Raw genomic sequence first — 15,330 nt, 5'->3', positions numbered from 1 at the left:
TGTTAAAAGGAAAAAAAAAATCAGAAAGAAATAGAGAAAAGAGTGATTAGTTGAAATTTGAAGGATCATTCAATTTTTGCAGCAGAAACACAAATCTTGGTGAACCATAAGCAAACCACCTCGGAATCAATTCAAACTTCATATTCAGTCTATTGGGGGTGGGATCGCATGATATATCAAATTTGGGCTTATTCTGATATTATTTGCTTGAGGTTTTAATTCGAGTTTCAATTCTGCCGCAAAACACTACTATTAGTGAACCCTAGGTAAAACACCTTGGAATCTATTGAAACTTCATATTCTGAGTATTGGGTATACGATTGCATCACATATTAAATTTGGGATTATTTTGATATCGGTTTCTGGAGGTTTTAATTGGAGGTTCAATTCTGCCGCAAACTGATCATACAAGGGGTTTGGGTACCTAGACATTATAGAGCGACCTATAAATTGATTTTTGGTGTTTTCATAGTATTGCAATACTAAATATTGAATTTGAGGTCATTTCGAGATCGTTTGGTCTGGGTTTCAATTCTGTTACGTAAAATTGCGTAAGAGGTTAGATTTGCCTCGAGTTTCAAAACATGATCTTTGCTGTTTAGTTTTGTCCAAATATTTTTGTTTCTGCTATATTTGGATTATCTAGGAGTCAAGTAATTGTTTTCTTAACATTCGCTTCTGTTTTATTTCGTGTCTTCGTTTCGTCCACAATTCGTACGAATTTGCATTGGTACTCGCAAAATCGTAATCCTAGTTTTGTTTTGCTTTGTTTTCAGTATATTTATTGATTCTTGAGTCTGAAAATTATATTTAGAGTGCGCTGCGAAGGCTATTGACTTTGATTTGTTGATTTCAGTTCCTAAAGAACCAAAAGAAAGCAAGTTGTGAGGTAAATGGCGTAGAGAGCTTAATAGAGTGAAAAGCCTTAATTTTTGTTTGTGTGATACACGAGAGGTGTGAGGATATATTTGTGCTACTGACCAAATTTTGCAGATTCAAAGAATGTCTGAAAACAACGAATCAGCGACACAAAACGTTGACGTAGCTTTCCAATTGCGATCCATAGGCCAGCAACTTGAGCTGTTGTCTAGGACGTACAAGGATCTGAAAGATGAGGTGAATTCGATAAAGAAACAGAATAGTGGGGCTGATCGACGGGGAAATACGATCCGTATGGCTGCACGGAATGTTAGATCTGATTTTGAAGAGTTTGTTGATGAAAACGCAGATGCGGGAGAAGATGACTATGATTTTGCATCAGCTGGCCAAGGAATCAGGTCTGGACCGAACAGGGCTAGGAGGAATGTGAATTTCCGTGGCATGAGCACTCATGAACATATGGATGGGGACTTGGACACCATTAAACTGAAAATTCCTACCTTTCAAGGTAAAAACGATCCCGAGGCTTATTTGGAGTGGGAGAAAAAGGTAGATTGAATTTTTTATTGCCATAGCTATTCTGAACAGAAAAAGGTGAAATTGTGATCAGTAGGAGGAGGAATGGCGAGCGACCCGTTCAGAGTTGGGGGGAGATGAAAGTCTTAATGAGGAGACGATTTGTGCCAAACCCCTATTATAGAGACTTATATCTGAAGCTCCAAGGTCTGAATCAAGGTTATAAGACAGTAGATGAATATCACAAAGAGATGGAGATAGAAATGATTCGGGCTAATGTTGTTGAGGATAGAGAAGCCACCATGGCTAGATTTCTTAATGGGTTGAATCGGGACATTGCTAATGTGGTTGAGCTACAGCACTATGTGGAGCTAGAGGACATGGTTCACATGGCGACGAAGGTTGAGAGACAACTTAGGAGGGGGCATGCTCGGCCAGCGTTTAATTCGGGTTCGTCATCATCTTGGAAGCCGAATCTAAAGAGAGAGGGCACTGTCCGCCCAAGATCCTCTGGTCCATCTAGAACTGAACCACCAAAGGCTAAAGTTGATGTCCCTACTGATGCCAAAGGTAAATCTGAAACTCAACCTAAACGTACTCGTGATGTTAAATGTTTCAGGTGTCAGGGACATGGACATTATGCTTCAGAGTGTCCAAACAAGAGAATCATGATGATTAGAGATAATGGTGATGTGGAATCTGAAAGTGACAGTTCTGATTGTGAAGGCATGCCACCATTGGAGGATAGTGATGGGGATGAGTTAGCATTACCGGTTGAGGAGTCCTTGGTTATAAGGCGAACACTTCAGGTTCAGGTCAAAGAAGATGATACTAATGAACAAAGGGAGAACATCTTCCATACGCGTTGTTACGTAAAAAGAAAGGTGTGTGGTTTAATTATAGATAGTGGAAGATGTGTTAATGTTTGCAGTGCCACCCTTGTTAGTAAACTGAATTTTTGTTCTGCTAAGCATGCTAAACCATATAGATTGCAATGGCTGAATGATAGTGGTGAAGTGAAAGTGACTAAACAGGTTGTGGTTCCATTTTCGATTGGGAAATATGTTGATGAAGTTCTGTGCGACGTGGTACCAATGCAAGCAAGTCACATCTTGTTGGGGAGACCATGACAATATGATAGGAAGGCAATTCATGATGGGGTTAAAAATAGGTATACCATTGTAAAAGATGGTAAAACCATCACTCTTGTACCTCTTACACCCAAACAGGTGTATGATGATCAAATAAAGCTAAAAAATGAGCATGAGGCGATGGGGAGAGAAAATCAAGGTGAGGAAAAAGGGGAGAGAAGACCTTCAGATTCGGCTAGAACCCAAACCACTACAACCCATTCGGCCACCCATCCAAACACAAGCAAATATTCGGCCAACACTCCAAACAAATCAAACCATTCGACCACAACTCAAAAACACCCAAATCTGGCCGAGAGTGGAGGTAAGACAAGAGGAGTGAAGAAAGTCAGCAAATGTGATGAGAATTGTGTGGAAAAACTAAAGAAACAACCCAATTTTTATGCTAGAGAGGGTGAGGTCAGATCTGCATTTTTCACTAACAAGCCAATGATCTTACTTGTGTACAAAGAGGCTTACTTTAATACTAATGATCTTGATCATATTGTGCCTAGTGTTGCTATTTCTTTGTTGCAGGGATTTGATGATGTGTTCCCCGACGATACTCCTAGCGGATTACCACCATTGAAGAGTATAGAGAGAGGTTAGAGAGGAAAGATTCAAAGGGGCGGTGCTCCAACAGCCATATCTCCGGCGACCACCGTTGGATCAAGCCAAGATTTGGTTATGTTGTGAACTGAACTATTGTCTACATTCTGACCGGAGGGATCTTCTAAAGCTTTCGCCGTTTAAGAAATCTGGACAATTGAAATTTTCTGGAAAACCCCCTAGTGCTGTCAGAGTCGCCGGCCCGTTTTGCCTTGTTATACCGTTGGATCCAGACTATTTTTTGGTATGTTGTGAACATCTATATTGCCTACATTCTGTCCAGAGGGATCGTCCATATTGGATTCCTCCTGCGGAAGCCAGCCATTTGAATATTTCTGGAGAAATCCTTCTCGGAATAGTCAGAGCCGCCGACATATTTCTCCTTCTTCCACCGTTGGATCAAGCTTATTTTCGGATATGTGATGCATCGGGTTATGATACACATTCTGAACGGTGGAGATTAGAAATTAAGCCTCCAGCAACGTTGTCTACATGTTCAACAGAAGGTCGTCATTCTCAGGTCAGTTTCGGTATAATTAAGATCTGCGGCGATCCAACCGTTAAACTGTGCTGATTTTTGAATATGTTATACATAACATGTGTATCTGCCTTTGAACCGTTGGGATCTTTGAACTGATCGGTGTTCCAATCATAGTGCTGGTCGCTTATTAGTGCTTCTTGGACTGAGTTTTTTCTAGTATTTGTATGCTGCCAAATTGTCTTTGTGTTCTGCTGTCAAATTTGTTCCAATGGTTAGCTCTGACATTGATCATCACAATGGAGTTAAATCTGGACATACTTTACAATTAGAGCTCCAAGACATGCTAAATAGTCATGACATGAATCCTGTGTTGGGTTCTAAAGGTGATGAGTTGAAGGTTGGGTCTAAGCAACAAGAACAGCTACACCTTAGCCCCAAATTGAATTTTTTAAATGCTTTGAAGGGCTCTGATGTTGATGAAAATAAGGGTAGGATGTCCCTTGATATGAATCCAGTCCGTAACTTGCATTTTGCTCCCCCCGCAATAACTGATGGTCGTGTGACAGTAGCTCCTCCACTTGATGTGTTTGAGGATGGCTGTGAACTTTGGAAATCCACTCTAGTTGGTCATTTCGTGGGTCAGAAATTACCCTATCCTGTTGTTAATTCTATTGCTAAAAGAATATGGGGCTCCCACGGTCTATCCGAAGTTTTATCTTCTGATAATGGATTCTTTCTCTTCACTTTTGATGCTGTCGATCGCGCCACTAATGTTCTGGAGAGAGCCCCATGGCACATGGCCAACAGACCTTTGGTGCTTAAACGTTGGCATCCGAACATGCAATTTTTGAAAGATGATCTGGATAGAGTTCCGGTATGGGTTAAGCTCTACAATGTTCCTCTCGAGTATTGGACTGTTAAGGGGCTGAGTTATGTAGCGAGTGCTATTGGGGTTCCCCTTCATGCTGACCTTACTACATTGTTGCGTAAAAGGCTTAGCTACGCAAGAGTTTGCGTTGAGATAGAAGCTTCGAAAACGCTGGTGAAGGAATACGACCTTCGCTGTCCAAATGGGTTATTCATAACAATTTCAGCGGATTATGAATGGATTCCTTCAAGGTGCAATAATTGCAATGTCTTTGGACATACCACAGCGATATGTGCTACCAGTAAAGTTGATGATCGTACAATGGGGGCAGAGGGCAAAAGGAAAATAGGAGCTGTGAACTCTAAACATGCAGATAATAAGCAGAATCAGCTTCAATGGCAGGTAGTTGGTAAACGAAATAAGGGTGTTACGATTGGTGAGAATGATTGTTTGGCATCTAAAGAGCTTAATTGTAATGAGAATGGTTGTTTAGCATCTGCTTTACAGAGTGCTGATTGTAATACGAATGAATCTGCGACATTAGATGTGCCCAATGCTGGTTGTTATGAAGATGAAAATCCTACCTCTCCTCTTATTTTGAAGAGCTTACGAGCAGACATGGTGCCGGAGGAAGGGGATGCATGTACTTCTTTAGATCAAAGTTCAACCATCTGTAATGCAACCATGAACCCTGTTAGTCATGAGGTGAATGTTGATATTGGAGTTATGGGAGGTGGTACAGGTAAGGAAGATGATGATAAGGAGTCGACGTCACTGATCCCAACAAGTCCGCAAAGTCCGATTTCTTCTGACGGGGAAACTTTTATTAATCAGTTAGCTAGCAAGGCTAGAGACTCTCTAGAAAAAAAGAAAACGGGTTCTCCAGGCTTTTCAAAGAAGAGTAAGAAATCTGGCTCCTCGAGGGGGGCAAGTCAAGGTAATCCGTGTGTTGATGTTTGGTACTCCTCTCTATTTCCCTATGATTATTGGATGTTGGAATGTTAGAGGTTTGAATGATCCCATAAAGCATTCAGAACTGCGTCAGCTCATCCATCAAGAGAGGATGGTTTTTTTTGGTTTGGTTGAAACTCGGGTTAGAGACAGGAATAAAGATAATGTTTCGCAACTTCTTCTGCGTAAGTGGTCATTCTTGTATAATTATGATTTCTCTTGTCGTGGTCGTATTTGGGTTTGTTGGAATGCTGATTTGGTGAAGGTGGATGTTCTGGGAATGTCAGACCAGGCTATCCATGTTTCTGTCATGATATTAGCTACCAATATCTGTTTTAATACTTCAATCATTTACGGAGACAATAATGCATCTGTACGTGAGGCTTTATGGTCTGATATTGTGAGTCGTAGTGATGGATGGGAGTCAACCCCATGGATTCTTATGGGCGACTTTAATGCTATCCGCAACCAGTCAGAGAGGTTAGGGGGGTCTTCTACGTGGGCTGGTCATATGGACAGATTGGAAACATGTATACGTGAAGCGAAAGTGGATGATCTTCGGTATTCAGGTATGCATTATACTTGGACGAACCAATGTCCTGAGAATATGATTATGCGGAAACTAGATAGAGTGCTTGTGAATGAGAAGTGGAATATGCGCTTCCCATTGTCGGAAGCGAGATTCTTGCCTGCTGGTATGTCAGATCATTCTCCCATGGTGGTAAAAGTCACTGGCAATGTTCAGAACATAAAGAAACCATTCAGATTCTTCGATATGTGGATGGATCATGACGAGTTCATGCCCTTGGTGAAGAAAGTATGGGATCAGCATTCAGGAGGGTGTCCAATGTATCAACTGTGTTGCAAACTAAGGAAGCTAAAGCAGGAACTTAAACATTTCAATAAGACTCACTTCTCCAATATTTCCGATAGAGTCAAAGATGCAAAAGATCACATGGATAGGGCTCAACAAGCTCTGCATACAGCGCCTGAGGATCCAACATTGCGTATGCGAGAAAGAGATGCTGTTCGTAACTATGCTTAGAAAATGGGATCCAACATTTCGTTGTGCTACGCTGATTAATAACTTAGAATGGAGAATTCCTATCACTCATGCTATTGGCTGGCACCCCATTTTAGAAGCTATTCCTTCCACCTCTACTCCTAAGGGGCAAAAGGATGAGATTGTTTGGTTGGATTCGCCAAATCAGAGTTTCTCAGTCAAAGTAGCTTGGGAACAACTAAGAATTCATCATCAAATGGTTGATTGGCATGACATCGTGTGGTTCAAGAATGCTGTCCCAAGACATGCATTTCTTCTTTGGGTGGCTATCCAACGGAAACTCTCAACGCAGGATAGACTTCATCGGTTTGGTATTCATGGTCCCAATAGGTGCTCACTCTGTCTCTGCAATAATGAAGATCACAACCACTTGTTCTTTGAATGCTCCTTTGCGAAAGCATTATGGTGGAATGTTTGTGATAGATGTGACATTCCAAGAATGACAAAAAGCTTGGATGAATGGATTCGATTGGCCACTGTCTCTTGGCATGGAAAAAGTTTCGTCAACTTTTCTCGTAAACTGGGTTTCGCAGCTACAGTGTATTGTATCTGGCAAGAACGGAATGCAAGTATCATTCGCGATAAGCTTGTTTTGATGAGGAATGTTCAACAAACAGATGAAAACATAAGGATCCAAAGACTTTGGAGGGTCAATAACATGGACTCTTAATTTGATGTTTAGCTGGTTGTTTTTGTACCCCTAGCATATCTAGTTGGTCCAAGTTTTTGTTTTGTTGTGGCTAGCCTGTAGCCATTTGTTGGTTTTTGTTTCTGTCCTCATTGTAAATCTTGGGTATGCCCATTATATTCTTTGTATCATTTTCTTTTAATACATAAGTCAGCTTACCAAAAAAAAAAGAACGGAATGCAAGGATCTTTGCAGATGTGTCTAAAGCTTCGAATTTGGTTTTTGATCAAATCGAATGTATCATTCGCGATAAGCTTGTTTTGATAAGGAATGTTCAACAAACAGATGAAAACATAAGGATCCAAAGACTTTGGAGGGTCAATAACATGGACTCTTAATTTGATGTTTAGCTGGTTGTTTTTGTACCCCTAGCATATCTAGTTGGTTAAAGTTTTTGTTTTGTTGTGGCTAGCCTGTAGCCATTTGTTGGTTTTCGTTTCTGTCCTCATTGTAAATCTTGGGTATGCCCATTATATTCTTTGTATCATTTTCTTTTAATACATAAGTCAGCTTACCAAAAAAAAAAAAATTACCACCATTGAGGGGATAGAGCATCAGATTGATTTCGTACCCGGAGCTTCAATTCCTAATCGACCAGCTTATAGAAGCAATCCCGAGGAGACGAAGGAGCTTCAAAGGCAAGTTGATGAGCTGATGGAAAAGGGCTACATTCGTGAGAGTATGAGCCCGTGTGCTGTACCCGTGCTACTTATGCCAAACAAGGTTGGAACATGGAGGTTGTGTGTTGATTGCCGAGCCATCAACAACATAACGGTAAAGTATAGACATCCCATCCCTAGGCTTGATGACATGTTAGATGAGTTACATGGATCCTGTATTTTCTCTAAAATTAACTTGAAAAGTGGGTACCATCAAATTAGGATGAAAGAAGGTGATGAATGGAAAACAACATTTAAGACTAAGCATGGTTTGTATGAATGGTTAGTAATGCCGTTTGGACTTACAAATGCACCTAGTACGTTTATGCGTTTAATGAATCATGTGTTGCGTGCATTCATAGGTAAGTTTGTGGTTGTGTATTTTGATGACATTTTGATATATAGCAAGAACTTAACTGAGCATCTTGATCATTTGCGTAATGTACTTAGTGTGTTGCGTAGTGAGAAATTGTATGCTAATCTTAAAAAGTGTGCCTTAATGTGTTTCTTGGCACATGGTATCGAGATGGATGAGGAGAAAGTTAAGGCCATCCGGGAATGGCCTACACCCAAATCGGTAAGTGAGGTAAGGAGTTTTCATGGGTTAGCTAGTTTTTATAGGCGTTTTGTGAAAGATTTCAGCACAATAGCTGCGCCCTTGAATGAAGTTGTTAAAAAGTCAGTTGGGTTTAGATGGGGGGAGGAACAAGAGTTGGCTTTTGTTTTTTTGAAAGAGAAATTATGTTCTGCACCTGTTTTGGGTTTACCTGATTTTACAAAAGCATTTGAAATAGAATGTGATGCGTCTGGAATAGGAATAGGTGCTGTTTTGATGCAGGATCGGAGACCTATTGCGTATTTCAGTGAGAAGTTAAGTGGAGCGACCTTGAACTATCCCACTTACGACGAAGAACTCAATGCTTTGGTAAGAGCACTTGAGACATGGCAACATTACTTGTGGCCAAAAGAGTTCGTAATCCATTCGGATCATGAGTCCTTGAAACATCTGAAAGGACAAGGTAAGTTGGATAGGAGGCATGCAAAATGGGTTGAATTCATTGAAACTTTTCCTTACGTAATCAAGTATAAGCAAGGGAAAGAGAACATCGTAGCTGATGCACTCTCGCGCAGGTATGTTCTTTTACACACCATGAATACTAGATTGTTAGGTTTTGAATATGTGAAGGAATTGTATGATAATGATTCTGACTTTGCTGAGATTTATAATGCATGTGGACATTCAGCTTTCGGTAAGTTTTATTTGATGGATGGTTATTTGTTCAAAGAAAATAGATTGTGTGTTCCTGCTAGTTCTTTGCGTGAATTGCTTGTTCGTGAAGCACATGGGGGTGGTTTAATGGGTCACTTTGGGGTTGCGAAAACCTTGGATGTATTGCATGAGCATTTCTATTGGCCAAAGATGAAAAGAGATGTGCAACGAATTTGTGAACAGTGCATTGCTTGTAGAAAGGCAAAATCTAGAGTACAACCGCATGGACTATATACACCACTACCTGTGCCTACTGAACCTTGGGTAGATATCTCTATGGACTTTGTTTTAGGTTTACCTAGGTCAAAGAAAGGTAGAGACTCTATCTTTGTTGTGGTAGATAGGTTTTCTAAAATGGCACATTTCATTGCATGCCATAAAACAGATGATGCATCTCATATCGCAGACTTGTTCTTTAGAGAGATTGTACGTTTGCATGGCATTCCTAAGAGTATAGTGTCAGATCGTGATGTTAAGTTCCTTAGTTACTTTTGGAAGACCTTATGGGGAAAGTTGGGAACTAAACTCTTATTTTCGACAACATGCCATCCTCAAACAAATGGACAAACTGAGGTAGTGAATAGAACATTATCCCAACTTTTACGTGCTGTAATTCAAAAGAATTTGAAAAGTTGGGAAGAATGTTTGTCTTTTGTTGAGTTTGCTTATAATAGAACTGTGCATTCAACTACTACTTTTTCTCCTTTTGAAATTGTTTATGGTTTTAATCCACTAACTCCTATGGACTTAATTCCTTTACCTTTTGAAGAAAGGGTAAGTTTAGATGGTGAAAAGAAGGCAAAGATGGTGAGAGAACTCCATGAGGGAGTTCGACTACAAATAGAGAAAAAGAACAGACTTTACGCTTCTAAAGCAAATAAGGGACGTAAACTGGTTGTTTTCCAACCCGGTGATTGGGTATGGGTGCACATGCGTAAGGAACGATTTCCTAACCAAAGGAAATCAAAATTACAGCCTCGTGGTGATGGTCCTTTTCAGGTTTTAGAGAGAATCAATGACAACGCATACAAAATCGACCTTCCAGGTGAGTATAGTGTTAGTGCTACCTTTAATGTTGCTGATCTTACTTTGTTTGACACAGATTTTGATTCGAGGTCGAATCCTTTCGAGGAGAGAGGGGATGATGCAGACCAGCCCAGAAACACCAGCAAGGACCCATTACATGTTCCAAATGGACCAATGACTCGGTCCAAGACAAAGACATTGAAAGACGCATTGAATGCATTGGTTTTGAAGGTTTCCACCAAGTCAGAATTGGAAGGTCCAATGGAGTATCAAGAGGAGATCCTAGTACATCTTATCCATGTGGAAGAGGAGTCCAATACAACCTTATTTGGGCCATGAGATAAGGGATTTATTTTATTTTGTTAGCTACAGCCCAAGGCTTGTTTGGGCTTAATTCATACTTTGTTTTAAGCTAGGATCCAAGGCTTGTTTGGATTAAGTTATGGGCTTTTCATTTTAGGGTTATGGGCTTTTCATTTTAGGGTTTTGGGCCAGTTTTGAGTGGACCTCATATAAGTCCACATAAAGGGTCCATTAGGGTTAACTTTTCAAGAACTATTTAAACTCATGTAGGCCAAAATTTCGGCAGCTTTGATGATTATTATTCTGAACTTTTCAGTTTTAACGTGTGAGAGTGATTCTTGCATTCTTCAGTTCTTGAACGAATTGAATCTGACTTATCGAAGATTCACTGGCTTCGTGGCGTCATTCTACTCATTCCAATAGTGTTGGTGCCTTGAGGCAGGTTTCCATTGTGTCGCACTCTTATCAGACCTGTTTCGGCTTTCCGGGATCAGATCTCAATCTTGATTGTGGGTTGCGTGACCACGTGATCACGAGGTTCGCATCACCTATTGGGACCATGAATACCAAACCGATGAAGTCTATCCTGCGTTGAGAGTTATGGGCCTTTTCAGTTTAGGTTTTTAGGCCAATTTTGAGTGGACCTCATATAAATCCACATAAGGGGTCCACTAGGGTTAATTTTTCAAGAACTATTTAAACTCATGTAAGCCAAAATTTCGGTAGCTTTGATGATTATTATTCTGAATTTTTCAGTTTTACGTGTGAGAGTAATTCTTGAACGAACTGAATCTGACTTATCGAAGATTAACTGGCTTCTTGGCGTCATTCTACTCATTCCAATAGTGTTGGTGCCTTGGGGCAGGTTTCCACTGTGTCACACTCTTATCAAACTTGTTGCGGCTTTTCGGGATCACATTTCAATCTTCATTGTGGGTTGCACTACAACTTGATCACGAGGTTCGCATCAGTTGGTATGAGAGCTAGGCTCCGAAACAGGGTCATATCATTATGTTATTTTCGTTTTTTTTTAGTGTGCCCTTAAGTTTTTTAGTGTTTGCGTCCATCTTGTTCTTCGTGTCTGCGTCATCTAAGCAAAAAAATAATTATTATAATTCATCTTGTTACTTTCTCTAATCAAAAGCATAGTTAAAGAGGGATTTGTTGAAATTTGAAGGATCATTCAATTTTTGCCGCAGAAACACAACTCTTGGTGAACCATAACCAAACCACCTCAGAATCAATTTAAAATTTATATTCAGTCTATTGGGGGTGAGTTTGCATCATATGTAAAATTTGGGCTTATTCTGATATTGTTTTCTTGAGGTTTTAATTCGAGGTTCAATTCTGCCGCATAAACACTACTATTAGTGAACCATAAGAAACCACATTAGAATCAATTGAAACTTCATATGATGTGTATTGGGGATGAGATCGCACCATATATTAAATTTGGGCATATTTTGATATCGGCTTTTGGAGGTTTTAATTGGAGGTTCAATTTTGCGCAAACTAATCATACAACGAGTTTGGGTACCTAGAAATAAGAGAACGACCTATAAATTGAGTTTTAGTGATTTCATAGTATTGTAATACTACATATTAAATTCGAGGTCATTTGGATATCGGTTTCTTTAGGTTCCTGAACTGGGTCTTGTCTTGTCGTAACGGGCCTGTTTTTGTGTTATCTTTCAAAAACTTGTTTTGTTTCTGTTTGATTTCGTTCCTGCCATTATACTATTATCATATTTTGATATTTGGCTGTTGTTTGAGTCATTTTCATCACTTTCGCATTTGTTTGTTTTTTTCGATAAGTTCTGGTCCAAACAAAAGACAGATTCATCTTCTTGTCCCCCCTATCTGTGTCATGTATTCACCAAGGGAGAGGGAACAGAGGAGGATTGTAGATCAACGATGTGAAAAACTAAGTCATGGTTTGGGGGTTTTAGAACGAGAAGGTGATAAGTGTAGAAGATTATTCTATGATCTTCAAGCTTCATAGGAAAAAGAGGTACAGTGCCAGAAGGATGGAAGATGAAGGAGATTCGTTGTGGTTATCATCAAAAGTATGTACGCAAGTCGTTAGTACGGCGTGCTTATTTGAAATTCTTATCAGTCACTACTTCTATACCGTGTTGTTGGAGAAAGGTGTTGCAATAAGGGGATTCTGAAGGCTTAAACAAGAGGCTACTGAAGTCGCTATTGATCCTATTCAAGATTCGAGGGAGAATCTTCTTGAAGAGGGAGGGAATGATACGGTTCAGCCCTATGATACGACCCAAGTAAGGTTAGATTCAGATTTTGGTGTAAAAAGCACAACAATCCAGGTTCATAATTCTCAATCCGATCGTTGGATCGGGCTAATATTTTTTGTGGACTCTTCAAACATGTTTTACTACCTTGGGTTAAAAATTCAGGTCAATCGGAGTTCGGTAAGGAACCGCAATACTGGTCAACAAAGGCTATACAAATTTTGTTATTTACTTCCATTTGACTTGTGGACTTCCTATTTGTTTAGGATTCTTTTCCTACAAGGATGTGGCAGCTGGTTTTGGGAATTTCCTAGTTCCACAAGGATCTTTAATGAGCTGCAATATAATCTACAAGTGCGGCGGTGATTCATTAATGTTTCAGAATCATTTTCTTATAAGGATTTCTTATTCATCCTAGTCTATCATGACCCAGTCTCCATTGGTGACCCCTAACTGGAGTTTTATAGCTCCAAATTGAGTAAGAACAATTTATGTAGTTAGTCAACATTTAAAACTACAATTTCTGTGAAGGAACCTGATCCTAATTCCTTTATTCTTCTACCCAAAATCTCTCTGAAAGTTAGTGATGTGAACCTCATGATCACATGGTCACGCAACCCACACGCAAAGACATCAATTCCTAGAAAGCCAAGTAAATCAGGTTGGATAGGAGTGTGACACAAAGATAACTTGTACCTAGGCACCAACACTATTAGAAACGTAAACTCCCATCCAACAAATATTGATTCGCGAAGGAGAAGTATAAGGATGACGCCACGTAGCGAGTTGTTCTTCAATAAGTTGTTTTCAGTTCTTTAGAGAACCGTGGAAGGGAGATTATCCCATCAACACACAAGTGCAGCAAAGAAGTTTATTGATCTCAACGCAGGATAGACTTCATCGGTTTGGTATTCATGGTCCCAATAGGTGCTCACTCTGTCTCTGCAATAATGAAGATCACAACCACTTGTTCTTTGAATGCTCCTTTGCGAAAGCATTATGGTGGAATGTTTGTGATAGATGTGACATTCCAAGAATGACAAAAAGCTTGGATGAATGGATTCGATTGGCCACTGTCTCTTGGCATGGAAAAAGTTTCGTCAACTTTTCTCGTAAACTGGGTTTCGCAGCTACAGTGTATTGTATCTGGCAAGAACGGAATGCAAGGATCTTTGCAGATGTGTCTAAAGCTTCGAATTTGGTTTTTGATCAAATCGAATGTATCATTCGCGATAAGCTTGTTTTGATAAGGAATGTTCAACAAACAGATGAAAACATAAGGATCCAAAGACTTTTGGAGGGTCAATAACATGGACTCTTAATTTGATGTTTAGCTGGTTGTTTTTGTACCCTAGCATATCTAGTTGGGTTAAAGTTTTTGTTTTGTTGTGGCTAGCCTGTAAGCCATTTGTTGGTTTTCGTTTCTGTCCTCATTGTAAAATCTTGGGTATGCCCATTATATTCTTTGTATCATTTTCTTTTAATACATAAGTCAGCTTACCAAAAAAAAAAAAAATATTGCGTAACCTTACATGTTTGGATAAGCCTTTATTTATACTGACTCTAGACTTAAAGAACCCTAATGGACCCCCCTTAGGTGGACTTATATGAATCCCACTTACAATTGACCCAAATAAGTAATAATAACCCAAAAACTAAGAGGAAAATAATAAAATTCAAAAAATTACCATTCCTAAATATGCTAGAATCAAATTTGTGTTGCTGCCACATTTCCTTTGATGTTCCTTGATTAGCTTGGATTTCCTTGTTTAACTTGGACAAATAAGAAAACAAATTTCCTCTTTGTTGCTGATTTAATTACTTTCCTTCCTATGTTAGAAAAAGCATTAAATAGTCCTCCCTCTTTAGGAATAAGATATGGCCAACTTCCTTACTTAATTAGGAGAATAAATTGCTAGCTTTTTATTCTTGTAGCATTAGGAAAAAAAACAAGCCTTAACAAGGTTTGTATTGGGCCAGACATATACCCTTGTTCCACACGAATTGGGCTCTTCTTGGACCTGAATTAGATGAATTAAAGGTTGTCTTTCATGCTCCTTAAATGTGCCAAGCCCATCTAGGTCCATCTTGCTCCATAAGTTTTGAACAAGCTCATTCAATGCTTTTTTAAGCTTCTTTGCCCTAGCTATTGTGATTGGCCCAATTGCACCTCCAATGGATCGTTGGCATGATTACGCTTGGTGTTAGGTTGATCTGCATCAGTCAGGAGACAAAATTGTCTAGATTTTTGTCACTTTCCATTTACACACAACATCCATAAACAACCTATTATAATCGATTCCATAAGGAAAAGCCACAATTTCCCCCCCTTTTTTTATTATATGGCCGGCCATCCTTAACTTAATTACCCATACCTTTTCTTTGACAAATCATCATAATTTCATACTCCTAATTATATACCATACATGAATTTACTTAATTTTAACAACTAATATTTTTTCCCCAATTCAAGTCTAAGAACCCTAATCTATAATTTCAACATCAAGGCATCAATTCATAATCAAATTTGAAATAACTTATCAGACCATGTGTAGAACACCTTACCTGATAAGAATCAAGGTTTCGATCTTCAACTGGTCAAAGATTTTCGACTCCCACATGTGTAGTACACCTT

The 15,330-nt window shown here is 39.4% G+C and overlaps 1 protein-coding gene across 1 annotated transcript in view; it reads left to right on the top strand.

The window, feature by feature from the left end:
- The first annotated feature begins 1,532 nt into the window (after positions 1-1,532).
- The window catches only part of LOC140955634 (uncharacterized), a 17,330-nt gene continuing 3,532 nt past the window's right edge, over positions 1,533-15,330 (top strand). Inside the window, 6 exon segments of the mRNA XM_073409407.1 lie at positions 1,533-2,663; positions 2,892-3,109; positions 7,722-7,827; positions 7,909-9,449; positions 9,810-10,159; positions 10,217-10,322. Coding sequence (XP_073265508.1) covers positions 1,533-2,663; positions 2,892-3,109; positions 7,722-7,827; positions 7,909-9,449; positions 9,810-10,159; positions 10,217-10,322 — 3,452 coding nt within the window.

Source organism: Populus alba, chromosome 5 (genome assembly GCF_005239225.2).
Source record: "Populus alba chromosome 5, ASM523922v2, whole genome shotgun sequence".
Lineage (NCBI taxonomy): Eukaryota > Viridiplantae > Streptophyta > Magnoliopsida > Malpighiales > Salicaceae > Populus > Populus alba.
This window is presented reverse-complemented; position numbering and strand designations above follow the sequence as displayed.